The sequence below is a fragment of the Panonychus citri genome, unplaced genomic scaffold (genome assembly GCF_014898815.1).
Source record: "Panonychus citri isolate SS breed McGregor unplaced genomic scaffold, ASM1489881v1 Contig00001, whole genome shotgun sequence".
NCBI classification, from domain to species: Eukaryota; Metazoa; Arthropoda; class Arachnida; order Trombidiformes; family Tetranychidae; genus Panonychus; species Panonychus citri.
Window position 1 is genome coordinate 229,043 of NW_026515406.1, and position 19,906 is coordinate 248,948.

A 19,906-nucleotide genomic window follows, 5' to 3' on the forward strand; every position below is an offset into this window, starting at 1 on the left:
TAAGGAGACAAAGGAAAACACTTTCGGTCTGTTGATTGTTTATTTCCAAACGATTTGTGATTTTTCTCTCATTAATTAGATGATTACTATTAATTGCTGGTGAACGTTGGTTAATCTAGTAATTAAGATGACAAGTGAGATTAGGAAGAGGTTATTGTTACCTCTTTTCTTTTACCAGGTAAGTGAGGAATTTTTTTTTCTCTCCTTGGATATTTACCTTGATTTTTTTTTCTCTTTGTTTACAATTGTGAATATTTTCTTTGGAATGATAATTATCATCATCTTCTTATTTTTTTCTCTTCTTTTTTTTTCTTGACAAAAGGTGAACAGAAGATGAGTGAATGAATGAGAGAGGTTAAAGGTCAAGCCTTTTTCTCTTCTCGCTTTCAAAAATTCTTTTGATTTTGTTCCAACAACAGCAGCGGAAAATGGAGTAGCTTTTTTTGCCTGTTATTGAATTTTTTCCGTTTATTATGTTACTTTTTTTTCTTTAATTGCTGTTGAAAACTGGACTCTCATTGGTGGTGGTCCAGAGTATTTAAGATGCGAAAGGAAAATCATCTTTTTTATCATCATCATCTGTGTTATTGGGTGGAGAGGAGGAAGGCGATTCAAGAAGCTTCAATTGGTGAAAGGAAAAGCTTGATGATTAAGATGAAGGAGGAGGAGGTGATGGCGATGGAGGATGTTAGAGGTGTTCACTCTCTCTCTCTCTCTCTCATCATCCTTTGTTATTCCTCCAACACCAAGAATGTTACCAATGGATTGTGCTTTTTTCCCTCCCTTTTACTTATTAGCCTTTAGCCTTATTTTCGGGTTTGTTTTCAGGCTTGTTGCTTGTTGTTGACCATAAATCTAATCATATTAAAGATTCAATTTGCCGACTGAATTGTTAATCAACAATTGAAAGGGTCTAAAGTAAACCAAATTTTTCCCTTTCATTGTTGTTGAAACAACAATCAGCATCTTCATTATTAATGAACAATAACAACAAGCAACAAGCAACATCGTTTTTGTTTACAACTCAACATTATTAATGCATTAACCCGATAATAATAATAATCATATATGGTCAAGTATTTTTGCTTTAAACGCTATCATTATGATCACTTGTTTAAACACAGAATTAACAATTGATCATTATTACTATTTATCTTTTCCAGATTTCCTGATTGGAAGCAAAGAATAAGAATTAGAAGAAAATTCTATCAACATGGTCCATTCCAAGTTAATAATTCAACATGATTGCCGGATAATCAGGATAAAAGAAACATTCTATTCCGTTACCTGTTGGGATTAAATGTGAATTGTGTCTGTTTAATTATGCATCGCCAGTTAGTTTAATGATTACGAATAACAAACAACAACATTTAAAGAGAGAGAGAGAGAAACGGAAAAGTGTTCAGATGAGAAAAGAGAATAGAAAAAATGAGTTTTTTTTATCTTTTCTATTCTCTCCTTTTTTTTTAATTCTCTTTCTCTTTTACCTGTTTATCTGTCGGTGAACTTTCCACCACCACTAACACCAAGTTCACTGGGAACATCTATCACTACACCAAAGTACTTTTAATGATAAATCTCATTTGTCTTGAACACAATTAACTGTCTTCATTTGGGATAGACAACCTTACACATAATTCATCAATCACACAAATTCATCATTTCTTCCACCACCATAATGATAATCAACTAATCCGGTTCTCTTTTTTTTTTGTTCTTATGAACTTCTTTTAACCTGGTTAACTCTCATCTTCGTTACTTCGTCGTGCACTTTGAGTGCCAAAAGCAAGAGGAAAACAAAACGCCATTAACACCATCATTGGAAAGTCATTGATTCTAATGAATACCTTTAATGTTACCTTTTTTTTCAGGTATATTTATCCATCAACTCATTATTGATATATGAGATGATGATGGTGGTGGTAAGAATGAGATGATAAATATATCGGGGAAAGAGCGGAGGAGAATTTAGATGAAAAAAATCACAATAAACGCTTCGAGTAGCAACTTAAATTTGCACTTTTCTATTTAGTTTTTTTTTCTCTTTCTCTTTCCATCTTCCTCACTTTTTTATCATCTCTCTCTCTCTCTCTCCCTCTCTTGTCATCTAATCTTTTTTATAATTCTTTTTCTCTTCTCAGGTCATCTTCAGGTAACCATAACCATCTTAGTTTTTTTTCTTCTTGCCTTTCGTCATCTAACACCAATGATGATGGTGATGATATTTTACTGTATAAGTTGAATTCCCGCCAAAAAAAAGTAAAGTTTAAATGGTAACGATAAAGATAATGATGACGATGATGATAAGGATGATGATAACCACGTAAGTACATGTATATGTATTAATAAATTGTAGATATAAATGTGAGACTTGAAAGTGACTGACAAAACCAGAATCAAGTTGATTGTAATTGAGTTATTTGGACAATTTAAATGTCTCCTCAACCATAGAGAGACAAAGAGGAGAGATGAAGATGATGGCAGGTTGCCCATCAGTTTCTTCAAAAGGAAGAGGGAAAATAATCATTGAGAAAAGAGAGAGAAAGATGAAGAAGAAGATAAAAAGATGCTGAAAGAATAGACAAAAAAAAATTCGACTCAAAGTTATCATCATCATCAATATAAGGTTAGACAATTTGGTTTCTCATCATCTTTATCCCAGACAGAGAGAGAGAGATGCTGTCTGAAAGATGCTTAAGATTGCGAAATTGTGGTCATATCATCAATGGATGATAACAATTGTTATGCTAATGATGATTATCTTCATCATTATGATGACGTAGATTAACTTTAAGTCTAATGTCGTTGGCCTTAACGGGTTAACTTTAACTGTTTCCTTTTCAGGTAAATGGATTCAATTTTTTTTCTCTCTCAAATGTGATGGAAAAAAAGTGATGATAGACAAAAATGATGACGATAGAAATGATGATAAGGAGGAAATAAGACCAGGAAGAGAAGGAAAGAGAGAGAGAGACTTGTAGACAAGATGATGAAGATGAAAAAAAAAGTCGAGGATAAGTTGTAAATCCATGGATTGATGATTCGTGGGTAAGATCAACTTTTTACTCTCTCTCTCTCTCTCTCTAGTTTCTATTACTCTCACTTATCTTCATCATCTTGATCTGTGGTTCATCATCATTATGGTAAATCATATTTACAACCATGATTATTATTAACTGATTGTAGTCTTATTGTTAATGTACGCATGTTAAACATGATTAGTTGTGATTCTGAATGAAGATGAAGTTAATCAACCTTTTCATGAAAATCTTTTTCTTTCCTGATTTTTTACTCTCTCTCTCTCTCTCTCACACACACACACACACAATCTTTTTTCATTCTTTCTTTATCCATCTTATCATCATCTCTTTGTTGTTACTTAACATTCTTGTCTTTTCTTATTCGTCACAAATAAACACAGGTAAACATTATCTTCATCCTTGATCATCTGTCTGGTCTTTTTATGACTTTTCCCTTGTCATCCAATAATCATTATCATCATCATTAACATGAATGAATATCTGTCTGCTCTAGTTAATGAGGAGGAACCACAACAAGACTTATCGTCATTTTAACCATCATCATCATCGCTAATTTCATCTTCTCCCACCTTCATCCACCACCAACATCATCATCTCATTTGTGGTGGTTTACAAACTATGGGTTAACATTTACAAAAGGAAGACAAAAGATGATAAATGTTTTCCTCTCATTGAGATTTTAATTCATCAATTAAATCATTTTCGCAATTGAAACTGTTAATCCAGTTTCACAATTTGCGTTTTCTTGATTCATTGGTGAATATTTAATGTTATCACAATCAAGACAACTAATTGGACGAAATGATTAATCAACTGTCTCAATCACAGTTATGATACTTTAATGATTAAGAATACGGGTTACAATTAGTTTATTATTGTCTGGTTGGGATGTTAATTAATTATTAACCATCATGATTAATTGTTAATTAAATTACCAGGGAGAGAGAAAGGTTGAAAAACCTCAATTACCACTGAATGTAACAATCAAAATGATAATTAACTAACAGTTTACAATTAGACTTGCTAATTGTAATAATGTGGAGATTAAGTTAATCACAATAAGAACAATTTTTCAATTACAATTAAATATTCATTGATCAGGTTAATTGTTGAACAAAAAGCTCTAATGATTAACCTCGACTCCTTTTTTTTTACAATTGTGAATCACAATTGATTTAATTGTTGATTAACAATGAAAACATTGATTTAATTGTATTGATCAAGTTAATGGAGTCAATTGTAATAATTATATAACTTAATTACTACTGATACATTTAATTCAAGCAATTGAACGTTGATTGATTTAATTGATCAGAAATCAAAGTTGAATTAATCGAGTTTTTTTTATTCGAAGAAAAAAAAATTTTTTCTTCTAATCAAAAGTTCTGATCAATTTGATGACAATTCAACTGAATCATCTGTTTCCTTAACTGTGATGATTAAGATGATGATCATTGGAGGTTTTCCAATCATTCAATTGAAAGTTAATTGCTGACGATCGCAAATTGATGATTGAGAGTAATCAAAGTGATATTAATGATGATCGAGATGATCAACATGATGATAATCATCATCTTCATCATGAGCCTTGTTTTTTTTTCGCAACAATCAACAGAAAAAAATGATTTAATCTCAACAATTAACTTAATTGTGTTTCTCTCACTCTCTTTGTGACAATTTAAGTTTTTACCTTTCGCCAACCAGATCATTTGTTTTGCCAATTAGATGTTAATTAGTCACAATTAACAAATCATTTGTCATTCTTGATTTGACTGATTGTTTCGTATCATTTTCCTTTAATTGTAACTTTAATTAAACTTAATTTCATTGAGTTTAATTTGATTTTCTTTCATCCCAATTGATTGTTAATTATCATTGAGAGTTTTTTTTTCAATCTTTAATCATCTTGTGATTTATTTATTATTGTTTAATCAGCTTTTTAATTATCATTATCAGTTCAACACTTTCAATTGACAATTAAATATATACACTTAATTGTGATCAACTAGTTGATTAAACAATTAACTCTTAATTGCTATTAATAACTTACGATTTGTTTAATTATTATCATCAGGATAATTTTTTGCTTCTTTCAATCAATGAATATCACATGATATTAGTTTCTAATTAATTTAATTTTCTTTCAATGAAAAATTAAATTAGTTAATCGTTAATCGTAATCAGTTAATCATGTTAATCAAATTGAAAACTTTTTTTTATGTGACAAATTAACTTATCATCAACTAATTGACAGGTAACATTGTAAAAGTTAATCAACAACTTTTTTTTTTAACTAATTGCTAAGTTATTAAGATTTAAGTGATGATAATTAATCAAGAAAGATTAATGTTGATTTGATTAATAATCATGATTAACAAATGAAACAATTAAAATTTTTCAAGTTTACTTCGTTATTATTATTAAGTTTTCCCTCCTGAAAACATTGAGCCAACCAAAAAGTGATATCAAGAGATGAGGATCAAGATGATGAAGAAGATGATAAGAAAGAGAAAGTATTTAAGTCTTTCTTTTTCAATGATGATTAAGGTATTTAGGTCAAATGTCAAGTATAATCTGTCCTTTGGAAACCTTAATGTTACCTGATTTTTGACATTTCGTCATCATAAACATTATAAGCATCCTCATCCTCATCCTCATCAATTAACAGTTACTTTTGATTCATATTTTTTTCATTATGGATTCAGAGTCAACGGATGATGATGTTGATGTTGATGTTGATGATGATGATGATGATGATGAGGATACAGAAAATAATGAATTGTTTGATAAACAAAAGGAAGACAAGAAATGACTTTTTTTTATTACATGAAAATAAACAATAAGCTTGATTGTTATTGTTTGTTGTTAATGATGATGATTAACATGGTAACCTAACCAATGTTTTCATCATGATAATGATGATTATGATGATAGATACATTAAAACAAAAACGAGTTAGTTGAACAGAAAAAAAAAATTAGTAAATACGATAACAATTAGTGATGAAAATGAATGAAATTGAAATAATAATGAATTTGTAAGCTCATTGAAAAAAAAAGAGAAACAAAAAAAAAAGTTGAAAGCTGAAAATTTGAATGAAAAGTTGGTAAATTGTTACCCAACAAATTGCCAAACTTTGACTTGTATTACTTTTGATTGTTAATTATTGTTGCTTACTTATCACTAACTGCTACTGTTAATCATGATTGTTGTTGTTAAAAGTGTTATTGGTTAAATTGTTACCATTTAAACGTATACAACAATCATCGACCTAAAAAATTAACCAATTGAAGCGTTGATGGTTACATTGACACGCACCAATCACGCCTTGTAACAAATATCTTGTGTATCTGTTGATTATCATCATCATCATCATCATCATCATCATCATCACAATCTTCATCTCCATCTTCATGAGTAACTAAATTTATATCATCGTCATTATTGGTATCAGAATTTTAAAACGAAACTAATATTTAAAAGTTAACATTCTGTTTCTCAACTTTGCTCCAAATTTCAACAATCAAGTTAATCCCATAGATGATAATTAAGCTGATTAGCATGAAACAATTTAGAAAATTTGTCTGTTCATCATCAGTTAATCACTTGAAATGCACAAATCAATTGAAAGGGTTCGAAACAATTACCAAAAATAAAAAAGTTTCCAACATCTTCAATGTAACTTAACCGTTTCTTGTTATTTCTTAACTGTTGTTGCCTTTAATTTGAACTTACAGTTATTACCTGAATATTATTATAATAGTTAATTACCTTTTTTACCTGGAAGATAAATTCTTATCATCATTATAACAGGAAATTCAATATTATCATAAAAATCATTTCTTTTTCTATTCGATTTCTTTTTCTTTCTTTTTTTTTGAAGGTCGAATATTATTTTTTTTTCTTCTCATAATTAACCAATATTAGCCGTAGGGTTTTATTGTGGTTTTGTAATAGTAAATGTTATTATTAATGATGATGATGATAATATTAAATATCGTGAGATAGGGAGGGAGGGAGACGGAAAAAACATGGTTTCTGATTTAGGGAGAGGTGGATGATGATGATGATGGAGATTAGAGGGGATGAGAAGGTGAAATTTTGTTCTTTTTTCAAACTAACAATGAAAATGAATAGTTTGAGTTTCCTCTGTCTTGTTGATCCAGAAAAAGAAAGAGAAGACGATGGAAGAAGATAAATTTCTCTCTCTCTCTCTCTCTGTCTCTCTTACACAGATTTATATATGTATTTATATATACATTTAGAGTCTATGGTTGTAAGGATGAGGATGAGGATGGAGAGATATGATGAGAAGAGGGATGAAGGAGGGAAAAAGTGAAAAGTCTGACAGGAATCTGGTTGCCAAGAAAATTTCAAATTCTATGTTGATTTTTAAGCACGACTAGACTCTTATCATCATCTTCTTCTTCATCTTCATCCTCATCATCATCAGAATGTTTAGTCTTCCCATCCATACTCTTCTTCTCTTCTTCATCTTCATCATTCTCATCTTTGAAATGCTCTATTTCTTTATGTATATATACAAGATGACTTCTTGTCTTTTTTGATACAAATTTCATATGGGACATCATCTTCATTCATTATCTTCCTCATCATCTATATGTAGTGTGATGATTGTGACTCTTTCTTATCATCATCATCATCATTTCCCACTCTAAGTTGATCATCTCTCTCTCTCCTCATCTACTTATCCTTGTCACTAATTTTTTTTTGTCAATTTATGTTTTCTGGTCTGTAATCTGTAACCAAGAAAACAAGATTATCAATTTATCTGTTAGTTAATTTTTGATTTACTTGATTGGATTAACAACAATTTAGGGCGAAACAATTTCATTTACACCAAACAATTGGGATTAATCCAAGTTACCGATCATGATTAGCATAGTTAATTATTCTCGATGATTAAATACTAAATGCGAAATTGGTAAAAGGATTCGTTTCTAATTTCGTTTTATTTTTCCTTCTTCTATTGATTATCCTTGTATTATTTTTTTTTCTTAATTTCTATTCTTATCCTCCAACAATTAACTCTCACTAATTCCTGTCTGTAGATTGTTTCAGTTAATAGTAAATGTTATTCTCTTTTTTTTTCTTCATCGCTCTTTAATTGTTGAACAATCATTTCGACAACAATTAAACAGGGAAAATACCATAAGGTCAATGATAATAATAGATTGATAGTCTTGAGATTATCCTGACAATTAGGAGATAGAATAATAAAATTGGATTCTGTTATTCCCTCGATTCTGGTGAATGATTAAGTCCTTGAATCTAATTGAAAACGAGGTTATTCATGATCAGGATGATAAAGGATTGAGAATTCATCTTCCATGGTCATCAATCCAATTTCTATCATCATCATCTCATTTTACTCTTTCTCTTCCTTGTTTTTTTTGCATCTTCACTTTCTGACCTCGAGTATATTTTTCCCCTTCTCATCATCGTCATCGTTTTGATTGATAAATTTTAATGTGACAATTTAATTGATCAATTATGTTTACCAATCACAACAATTAAAAAGCATCGTGTAAATTGTGACCATTAAAACCATCCTGGTTTCCTTGTTGCTGTTGATTAAGATCGTGGATTAAGATTAAGATGATCTACTTAATGGTCAAGATATAGATTTTGGAAAATGGAAACAAACCCTTGACCCTTGAGGGCATTTTCATCTCTCTTTCTCTTGTTATTGTCAAATCACCTTTAACCTTTTTATTTTGATCATTATCAACTTAATCTACTGATTAAAAGTTTTCAAGTGATTATAAGATTAAGTTAATAAATCTTACAGGAAGTAGATCAACAAGATTAATTAAATACGATAAATTCAATTGTAATTGATAACAATGATTGTCAAGTGTTGTCCATTCAGTTTCAAGTTTATTTGTCCTCATTAACTTAATCATCACAAGACAATAATATTTAATCAACTGACCAAATGGACTATCAATCAAAGTTGATTAGTTAGATTTTCTTATTAAAAGTAATTAGTGTTTTTTATTTGTATGACAAAAAAAAACAAGACAATCAAAATTAAAAGTTAACAAAAATTTTCACCAACAAATCATTTCATTCATTTTCACAGTTAGGTGCAAATAGAATCACAATTAATGATAATTATCATGGTTGATTGTTAATCAACATGATTAGTGTATTATTTTGATTATCTTCATGATGAATTGTAGGAAAATCGAAAGAAAAATTTTCGAAAAAAAAAGTTTGGACCTTGAGAAAAGGCCTTTAGTTTACTACGCAGCGGATTCTTTTTCTCTTCCTCTTCAAGTAGGTTATATACCTGGAAGATAATTATGATGATAAGGATGAGGTGGTGGAGGAAGATGAGGATGAAAAGAAAAAGAGAAAAAAAAATTGCAAAGGTAGGAATTAAAAGGAATATGGTAACGCGTGTTTATCGCGTGTTGACCAAACATAAACAGTACCAACCTTTATTTCCCTTGATGTTCAATCTGCTCGATGATGAAAAGATGATGAAAGATGATAAATATGATGATAATAATGGATCGTAGTTAATGGTGAGCAGATGTTAACAACCTGAGTCTTGCTTACCTGGTGAGTGGTTTTCGTTGAAGATGCAAAGATGAAAGGTTAAAGTTGCACAAAAATCTGCGCGTGCCAATCATTGGTCAAGAGTAAGAAAAGGTAAGAGGTCAGTGAGCTTTTTTCTTGACGCTTTTACCTGTGTATCAATGTATCATTGTGTCTGTTGTTGTTGTTGTTGTGTGTGTGTGTCATTTTCTGACCAACTGTTACTAATACACCAACGAAGGTAAAAATGTCCGCTGGGGGTTGGTGATCGTTCAAATGACCTCGGACATCAAGGGACAAAGTTACATTGAACTTTCCAAGTCAATGGTGGTCAACAAATAACAACAACAACAACATCAACAATCATAATAATAACAATGTTTGACCGGTGGACTAGTAAGTTGACCTTTTGCTTTGAGCTGGTTCGTTGATGACCATATAATATATTGGTCATTATAAATGACCACCAGCAACTGATAGTATTTGAGTCTCTGTGCCGTTTTTGTTTATTCATCATTTTTAATAGGCAACAATTTACTTAACTTTTGGTAATTAACTTAATTTTTATCAGCATTTCTCCTCCACTTATTGAGTTACCTTTCAGCTTTGGCGGAGGAGGACGAAGAGGGTAAAGGACAGGTGATCTCTCTGTCTGTCTCTCTGTCTCTCTAGTCGAGGTTATTGAGTCGAAAGGAAGTTGATCAAGAGATGAGGATGGAGATGATGATGATGATAAACGCTCCCTAAAAACAGTTTCCTTTTCAAAAGAGAGAACCAAGTAAATAACCCAATCTTTACTTTCTTATGTCTCTCTCTCTCTCTCTCTCTCTCTTTGTGTCCCCTTTTTCGATAACAAAAGATGACCTTTTTTCTTTCTTTCTCTTTGACCTTGGGTCAAAAGTCTTACCTTATTTAGGTCCTTGTGTGTGAGGAAAACAGAAGAAAAGGAAATGGTAAAGATGAAGATGAAAGAAGAGAATAAGAGACAAGTCCAATGTGTTGTTGTTCGCTTGAGGTCAAAGCCCGTTTAGCATTTTTAGCGTCCGAAAAAATGTATAACTTTAATTCCCGTTGCAAGGCAGCTGCCGATGGATGTTGATAGTTAATTGTTGGTCTGATTGTTGGAGAGAAAGTAAATCAATATCCATTGTTTGTTTCGAAAATTTACTTTTTCCCGCCTCTTTTTTCATGGATTCTTCATTTTGACCAGACGATGAAATTGATTTCTCTTCATAAATGATTATCTATTATCATCTTGATTCTCTATCTTTCTCTCTTTCTCTCTTCAAGGTTCAATAAGATTTCTATTTGGGTACAAGGAAAAGCTCAACGAAGGAACCATGAGTCTGAAGGAGAGAGAGAGAAAAACCCGCCTTCCCTTTTTTAGCTCTTTCTTTTTCTCTCTTTCTTCATCTTCATCTTCATCTTTCTCTCTCTTTTCTTCAAGTTCTACACTCTTTTTTTGAACAAGTTGAATGACCTTACGAAGGCTCATGTCGAAGTAGAAAAAGAGAAAAGAACAAGATGATAATTTTCGACTAACAGCTTCTCTTTCATTTCTCTTTCTTTTTCCACTTTATCAACCTCTTCCAAGGTTATTCTGTCTCCTGGAACATTTTCCTCTCTCTCTCTCTCTCTCTCTACCATCATCATGCTCCTTTTTCCTCCTCCTTCTTCATCTTCTACTGATTATATTTCCATAGGCTTTCCCTTTCTCTCTCTCTCTTTTATTCTTTCAATATTTTCTCTCTACTCAAAGCTCACTCCTTCTCAGAGGAACTGATCGATAAACTCTCTCTCTCTCTCTCATAATGATGCAGTCTGATCATCATCATCATCGCTGTAAGAGAGAAAGAAAGAGAAAAGTCTTTTCTATTATTTTCTCTTTCTCTAAATTTTCCCTCTTCTTTTTGGAAAATATCTTTTTTTTCTTCTATTCTCTTTTGCTTTTGCGTGTTCTATTCTGTCTGGAGGTTTCTCATCGATCGTCTGTTTCCCGGTTAGAAAAGGAGACAGAGAAAAAGAAAGAGAAAGATACACATTCTCATATAATACCCTAGAATATGAATGTATATTTATATCAGAATTTAGAGATTTTCTCTTTAAGATCATATGTGTACTTTTAACAAAACACTTTTCCATTGAAGCTGCAAACAAATTTTCATTCATTAAAAAAGCCGAAGAAAAATAAACAAATCAAGATAACGTAAAATTTGCATATGTTATTGTTTTTAATGTGAAATGTGAAATGTGATTTATGTTGTATGTGTGTGTGTGTGTGTGTGTGTGGATGTTGATGTAGATGTGTATTGTGGTGTGTATGTGTGTGTATTTACAATGTAAGGTGTTGGATGTAGTATGTGTGTGGTATGAGTTGATTTTTTGGTGAAGATGAAAAATGGAAGAGATGTTTTCTTGCTTTTTCAAATGAGAAAGATAAAGAAAGGGAGATGGAGAGAAAGAGCAGAAAGAGAGAGAGACTTTGTACAAATGCGATAAATTAATAAGGTACAATTTAAAGATTTAAGGGTGAGGTATCTACAACAATAAGCGTGGTCAAATACTACATTGACTACTTGGTGGTGATTCTCCGCTTGTTGAGTCTGAATCGTCTATCGTTGTTGTCAGTACTTGGGAACGCCTTGTGTTACCACCAGTTACTGGAATTGTTGTGGACACGGTGGTGCAACCGTCAAGGTCTACACTCATCCAGGGATGCTTTAAAATCTCGTCTAAGGATGGACGGTACATTGGAGTTTTGGATAAACACCTTATAATTAAATCCTGGCATTCACGGGATAAACGTCGGGGAAACCTTATTTCACCTTTTAAAATTTGTTCATCTTTTTCAAAGGGAATGTCACCACACACCATATCATATAAAAGTACTCCAAGGGACCAGACGGTTGCTGATTTACCCTTATATTTATTTGATTTAATCCATTCGGGTGGACTGTAAACTCGGGTACCCTCAAAATCGGTATAATAACCTTCCTTCATGTGTGCACCTGAACCAAAATCGATTAATTTAAGTTTTAAAGTGTCCAAATCGACGAGAATATTTTCATCTTTGATGTCACGGTGAATTACTCCAGCCTTATGGCATGAGATAACTGTTTCAACTACTTGGTGGAAAAATACACGGGACAATTTCTCATCAAGTACACCCTTTTCACTTATAAAGTCAAATAAATCCATTGCTGATTCTGGTCTTTCCATGATTATGATAAAAGAATCTGATCTTTCATAAAAGTCAATTATACGAATCACTCCACTTAGATGGTTAACCTTTTTAAGCAAACTTATTTCCATAGGAATTCTATTTGGTCCACTATTATCCCAGCCGACAATTTTCTCTTTAAATATATGCTTTACAGCTACAGGAAGACCATCACGAGCCCTTAACGCGGCAAAAACGGTACCAAAACCTCCTTTACCCAAAAGTGGACCGACTTTGTAAGATTTTTCAAATGGTTCATGGTGAGGATCCATTGTGATTAAAGATTTGAAATTGTGGTTATTAATGATGAATAGATGAGAAAACAAGAAGAGAGATTAAATAGTAAAAAGTTGATAAAGATGTGAAGGAAAACGGGATAGCGATCGATGGTTATAATTAATAGTTCACTGAGTTATCAATGTTGAGAGAATGTTGTTGATTTTTTAGTTCGATGATGATGATGACGTTTGATGAAGGATTAAATAATAGTTAGAGAGATGATGGTGATGATGATGATGATTACGTTTTAGTTGATGAGTGAAAATGTTGAATTTTTCAATGATGAAGAATTAGAAGAGAATAAATAATAAAACAGAGAAGATAAATGAAAAGAGAGATAATCCAATTAATCCAAATGGTTCACTGCTGTGAAAAGATAGAAAGAGAAAGAGATATAAAAACAAGATTAGTACACAAATGATCAAATATTATATATATAAAATATTTATAATAGTGAAATAATCAAATGAGAAAAATTGATTAACATGAAAAATAATGAAACTCACAACCGACCTCGTTTTTTTTTCTTTAATGTAGAAAACTTATCCAAGGAGTATGAACACAGTGAATAATATAAAACATCATATTAAGGCAAGAATATCAGCAAACACACAAGGAGAATAAGATGTTTTGATAATATAAATGTTTTTCGCTTGATAATGGAAATAAGAGTAAGTTGTATTCAACCAATTATATCGAAAAACGATTAATAATTATTGTATCAGATGAATGATGGTGATGATGAAAATTTATAATAAAAACAATAATTTAAACAGTAATTAAACAGTGAAGATAGAGAGAGAGAGAGAAATTGAAAATGATAGAGGTTAATATATATTTTCCTTTTGACTCTCAATGGTAAGAGAAGTGAATGATTGAAGAGAGAATAAGAATTGAAATCCAAATTCTATTCTTTTTAGATTCAACACACACGATCAGAAGAGAGGGAGACAGACACAATTATAGTTGATGTTTTGATTGTTGATAATTTGGTACACAAATAAAATATCAAAAGGAAAAAAAGAATGAATTTTATTTCTTCTCCAAAATAGAAGAAAATATGTATTAAAGATAATTTCGAACAAGAGAGAGAGAGAAAGAGAAAAATATCCTTCTCTGAAAATGTAATGTTTTCCTTCGTAGAAAAACCCGGATTTTGACTTGAAGAACAGAGAAGAAGAAAACTGATGTTTGTTGTTGTAGTAGAGATGTTGTAGTAAAATATAATGGTGAGGTTGTTGATGATAATGAGAGAATGAAGACGAAGGAAAGAAGATGAAAAAAAAAGACAGAGTGAGTACTAAATAGTAGAACTTGTGTGTTGATGATGAAGAGAAGGATGAAAATTACTTGTATTAAAAAAAAGATTTTGCTTATTTACTCGATGTTGACTCTCTCTCTCTTTCTCTCTAAAGCTTTAAAATGGCAGCGACTCTTTCCTTTTATTCATATTCTATTTCGCTGGCTCCATCTACACGAGAAAAGAATAAATTTCATTTCGATTGGGCGCCAATTTTAATTCTCCACTTTAGGCGGGATTTTTTTTCTTCTTTTCTTGTGTTTACATTTCTATTTTGTTTCTCTTCGCATCCTTATCATCATCCATTTACTTTCTTTCTTTCTTTCTCTCTTTTTTTTCTTCAGCCTAAATGCCCTCGGGGTGGATTTAGACTTTAGAAGTTTACATCGCAAGTTTTTTTTCTCTTTTTCCATTATTTTCCTTTTCTCTTGATGTGTGGGGGTTATTTGGAATCTCTTTTTATCCTCTTCTTCATTTTCGTCTTCATTTTGGTTTTTTTTTCTTCTTCTTCTTGTTTTTTTTTTGACCGGAAATATTATTTTTCTCTCTCTCTCTCTCTTTTATATGTGGAAGGTGATGCGTTTGGTATTTCAACGATTTCCAGTTTATCCACGAGGGAGTAATAGTATTTATTACAAACTCTATGACTGTTTATATGATCTTATTACCACTATTGACGCTGTGTGATTATTATCCCAACATCATCTTTGTCATCAAATGGTAGAGAGAGAGAGAGAGAGAGAGAGAGAGAGAGAGAGATTTTGATAGTTGGTGGTAGTTGATGGTGATTATGTGAGTGGGTGGTTCGGTTAGAGAGGGAGAGGAAAAAGTTCAATTTGTTAAAACATTTGCCCCTGTGGTACAACTTTCACATTGGAACCAACATCTCTCTCTCTCTCTCTCCTCTTCCCACTCTTGACTTGGTGCCTTTCATATGAGGACATTTTATTCATTAATAATAAAATGGTGGTGGAAACAAATGGTAATAGTAACTCTGAAACATGATAATCATTTTCTATTTTTTATTTCTCTCTCTCTCTTTCTCTCTAGTTTAATGCAATTTGGTTAAATGTCATTGAAAGAGCAATAAATGAATCATTTACACTCTTAGTTGGTGGAAATTTTTTCATCCCATCGATGTGTCTATTAGTCGTTTTCACGTCTTCGTTGGTGGTGATGGTGATATTTTCTGCTGGAAATAGGAATAAGGTGGTGATGGTGACCGTGGTAATATACACTTGAGAAAGATGATGACGATGATGCGGTGGTTTTTTCTTCTCACTCTCTCCCTCTTCCTCTTCTCTTCATCATCTCCCTGACTCTCTAGTGATTGTTTACCCACTTTGATGGCAATTGTGTGACTTTATTATGTTAACTTGAGTGTGAGAAAGGTTGGAATTGGTGGTTTGATGATGATGGACTTTGCTGTTTACTAAATTACTGCAAATTATGAATCATTCAAAATCATATCTTCTTCCTTTCTCTTCCTCTCTCTCTCTCTCTCTCTCTCTCTCTCTCTCTAACTCTCCCTAAAATTATCTATCATTCGTGGGTGGATTTTCTCTCTAATATCATTTTCATTCTAATAAGAAGACAAATATTTCTACGGAAGTGGATTAGGATGAAGATGACGATGGAAAAGCCCAAACCAGTCAACAAGAAGATGAAAAATAAAGACAAAGAAAGTGATAAACATGAAGAGAGAAAAAGTAACAAAAGTGTGAGAATTTTCCTCTCTCATATATCACCACCAACATAGAGAAAGCTAATCAAGGGAATCAAAAAAAGAAATGGTAATTATCCTAATATCTATTAAATAGATTATAATTAACCTCAAAACTGACCATTTACTGGTCATTAGAATTGAGAGAGAAAAATGATTGAAACTTGTTGATCCAAATGGAGAAATTTAAAATGATTCATCAGTTTTTCTCTCATCATCATAATCTAATCCACTTTCTCACCATCATGAGTTAATCAACAGAAAATTAAATCATCCCTCCCATCGGTTAATATCTAACAACCGTAATCATTTGGATGATGGCTGATAATCCACAAGATGATGAGTAATCGAGAAGATTGTTGATCCATTTGGCGACAATATTTATGTCTACTAATTTTTATCTTTTTCTCTTTTTAATTATCTTTTCTTCTTTGATTAGTCGCCATTTTGGCTTTTTTTCTCATCATTTTCTCCGAGTTTTTTTTCCCTCGCATTTATGGAAAAGGTAAACAACCAACGGACTTTTCATTTGATTTATGTATTAATTACTTTTGATCATCTCTATCCTTTCAGTAATACATCAAACATGATAATCATCATTATCATCATTTAATTGGAAATGTCAATAGATCACCAGCAATCAAAAACCTAAATGGAGCCTCATCTTTGTTTTATTTTTCTTCAATCAAATTCTGAATTTCCCCTGATATTCAAGGACAATCATCATTACCATTCTTCTCATTATCGTCATCATCAAAAAACCAAAAGTTAACCAGAAAAAAAGAGCAAATAATCAAATCATCAACTCTCTCTCTCTCTCTCTCACTTGGATAATGTTCATTCGGAATGTTTGTTGGCTCGTACACATATTAACCTTTTTCTTCCTCATCCTTTATCTTTTTTCATCATTTATTCCATGGTGATGAATGAAGATGATCTCAGCTTTTTTCTTTCTTTCAAAGATTATACGTTTTCAGGTTAGAACTTTTTTCAATTTTCTCCCTCTCACTTTGTTTTGCTTCCAATTCCAAGGAAATATAACATATAAACCGAGAGAGAGAGAAAGAGAAAAAGTTACTCTAAATGACAACTTTTCCCCTAAACAATTAATTAATTAGCTATAAATCATTTTACTCTTTGTTTTTTACCTTTCACATTAACGACAATTATAATACAAATGATAATCAACAGGATCATCATCAATATAATTTCTCAATCTCAACTAATCAGTTTCTTTTTTTTTCCTCCAACAGATTTTCATTTATCTTTACTATTCCAAGGAAAGCGATTTAATATTATTAATTGTGTGAATTTATGGTTTAAATTATGATTTTCCAACCAAATCAATTAATCAGTCAATTAACGGTTGTATTAAATACTAAAGTTAATGTTTGTAAATTGAGAGATACCAAAGGTGTTTCTGTTATTATTATTGTTGTTGTTTTAATTGTTATACCTTTCTGATTACGTTAATTGTTAACTGTCTATCCAAATCAAAATCGCAATTTGAGTGATCCCCACCAGATAGTTAATTAATTAGTGTACATACTCACAATTAATTTCAACTTACACATTTGATGAAGAAAATCAAAGCTGATCAAACAATTGATTCTTTTGGTATTTAGTTTTTGTTTTATTCTGATATTTCCAATATAATTTATATCCAACAATTAAAATTGTTGACGTTAGTATTATATCGTTAGTTAATTAACGTAATCAAACTTTTAACAATTAACATCAAAGACACACACACACTTATTACTAGAAAACATTTGAATCAATATAACAAAATTTAGCCTCTTGAACTTAACAACATTAAACTAAATTGTCTTTGCAATTAATTGTTACGAAAACATTGGAAAAGCTAATATACTAATCTAATTGTTTATAAACGGCAACAATTAACTCTTACTCCTTCTGAATAGTTGATTAGATGATCATGTTGATTATCATATTATCTATTGGATGATTGATTAACACAATCAACTAATTGTTATGAAGAAAAAAAGTAAACAAAATTTAGAGAAATTAAATTAATCATTAATTTTGTTCTCTTACATGTTAATTGTTGATTAGGTTTAATTGTTTGCTGATTATTATTACAGAAAACATGAAAATCAACCTTGCCCTTGATCTAAATTATGAACAATCAATGATTAACTAATATTATTATTATTAAGTAATAAGATGAATCAAATTAAGTCTAAATCATCATGATAATAATTTCCTAACTAAATCAATGTTTATAATCAACACAGAAATTAAATTAATTGTATCTAACTTTTGATTTAATCTTGATTGTGATTAAATTTTAGGTTTGGTTAATCACAATTGGTGTATTATTATTACACTGATTTAGTTAATTGTATTGTAAATGATTATTAGTATTTATTATTTACTTGATAATTGAACTTACCAAAGGTCAACATATGATGTTGATTATTATTGTTAATTGTTATCAATTAGTTAATCAACAAATATCAACAGAAAGATGATGATGATGATGATGATCAAGAGGAAGATAATCAAATCTATTACAATTAAATGTAATCCACTTGAGATAATCACATGAGCTTAAAGTAAATTGTTGAAAATTTTAGAGGCAAATTATAATTTATTAATTGTGATAATAATTAATGAATTAAGATAATCAAATCATGATACAATTACAATCAGTTAATTTAAATTGTAAGTCAATTAACCTTTAACTCTCACTGATTGTTGTACTTTTATTAGTTTAATTTTCAGTTTCATCCTTGACTTTATTGTACAATTAAACTAATCACAATAACAATTAAGGTAATCATTGTTTGTCTGTCTCTATGTTTATTACTGTTAATTAATTATTGTCTAACAATTTAATCATTTCATTGAAATGTTCAGGTAAATTAAATTGTTTCTTATTTAAATAGTAAATCGAGTTAATTGTAAACACCTTTGGTGATAATTTAACAATTAGTTAATTGTTAACGTTTAGATTTTCTTAAATTGTTTTAATTGTTTATTATTGATTAAGTTTCACTTTAATTATGATTAACTTGATTATCTATTCTCATGTTAATTGTCAATTTAATAAGTTTAATTGATTGACAATTCAATTGTTTTAATTACGATTATTATTTAGGTAAAAAAACATTTGATCTTTAATTGTGATTAGTTTAATTACATTTTTTTTCACAGATGCAGGAGACACTTAATTGTTACCATTTTGTTTCAATTTGCACTTACAATTAAAAGGTTAATTGTTATTAATTTTATATACTTTTCCTTTTATACCATTAATTGTTACTAATTATTATTAGTTCCGGTTAAATCTAATTGATCAATGTTAATTGTATGAAAGATTATGATGAGCAATTAATCTGATTACAATTAATTGATCAACCTAATCAGGTAACAATTTAATTTTTCTTGTACCATTATTATTATTATTGTCAATTATTATGATTATCATGTGATGATTAAGGGGAAACAATGTTAATATTATTGTGTGATTAAGTTAATTGTTGTTTCAAGTTGATCATCACCATCATGTTGTTACATTGTTTTAGGACAATTAACTAAATAGGAAAAAATATTCAATATTAAAACAATTAACACCAAATGATTAGCAATATAAAAAAACAACTAGAAATCAGTTAAATTGTATTATTAATTGTTAGGGAATATAAGGACACAAGTAAGATCGTATCGAGTGAATTGAATTTTATTAAACACTGAAATTATCAGAACTTTCAAAGGTATCACAATTGACGGTTAATTTTATTGAAGGGTAA

General features: G+C 30.5%; 1 protein-coding gene and 2 long non-coding RNA genes across 10 annotated transcripts; 2 read left to right on the forward strand and 1 right to left on the reverse strand.

Moving 5' to 3' along the window:
* Positions 1-39: 39 nt before the first annotated feature.
* LOC128385531 (uncharacterized) lies at positions 40-18,329 on the forward strand. 6 transcript variants are annotated; one of them, XR_008324797.1, is made up of 7 exons: positions 40-178; positions 323-1,071; positions 1,164-1,871; positions 2,142-2,323; positions 14,981-15,127; positions 16,001-16,635; positions 16,704-17,204. It is a non-coding gene; the product is annotated as an uncharacterized LOC128385531 (long non-coding RNA). The 6 variants fall into 6 exon arrangements; XR_008324796.1 differs by having other exon boundaries at positions 323-1,922; XR_008324795.1 differs by having other exon boundaries at positions 323-1,871.
* Positions 5,259-12,084, forward strand: LOC128385562 (uncharacterized). The gene is made up of 2 exons (XR_008324802.1): positions 5,259-10,386; positions 10,510-12,084. It is a non-coding gene; the product is annotated as an uncharacterized LOC128385562 (long non-coding RNA).
* LOC128385500 (serine/threonine-protein kinase pim-3-like) lies at positions 11,849-14,531 on the reverse strand. 3 transcript variants are annotated; one of them, XM_053344385.1, is made up of 2 exons: positions 13,621-14,531; positions 11,849-13,470 (listed from the first exon to the last, which is right to left on the reverse strand). In XM_053344385.1, exon 2 carries the CDS (start codon positions 13,098-13,100, stop codon positions 12,165-12,167), a length of 936 nt encoding a protein of 311 aa, XP_053200360.1. In that variant the 5' UTR covers positions 13,101-13,470; positions 13,621-14,531; the 3' UTR covers positions 11,849-12,164. The 3 variants fall into 3 exon arrangements, with proteins under 3 accessions (XP_053200360.1, XP_053200352.1, XP_053200358.1); XM_053344377.1 differs by having other exon boundaries at positions 11,849-13,473; XM_053344383.1 differs by having other exon boundaries at positions 11,849-13,473; positions 13,614-14,531.
* Positions 18,330-19,906: the final 1,577 nt, after the last annotated feature.

Bases quoted from the DNA above. Each gene is read 5' to 3' on its own strand.
- LOC128385500 (XM_053344385.1), bottom strand. From the start codon at position 13,100: ATGGATCCTCACCATGAACCATTTGAAAAATCTTACAAAGTCGGTCCA.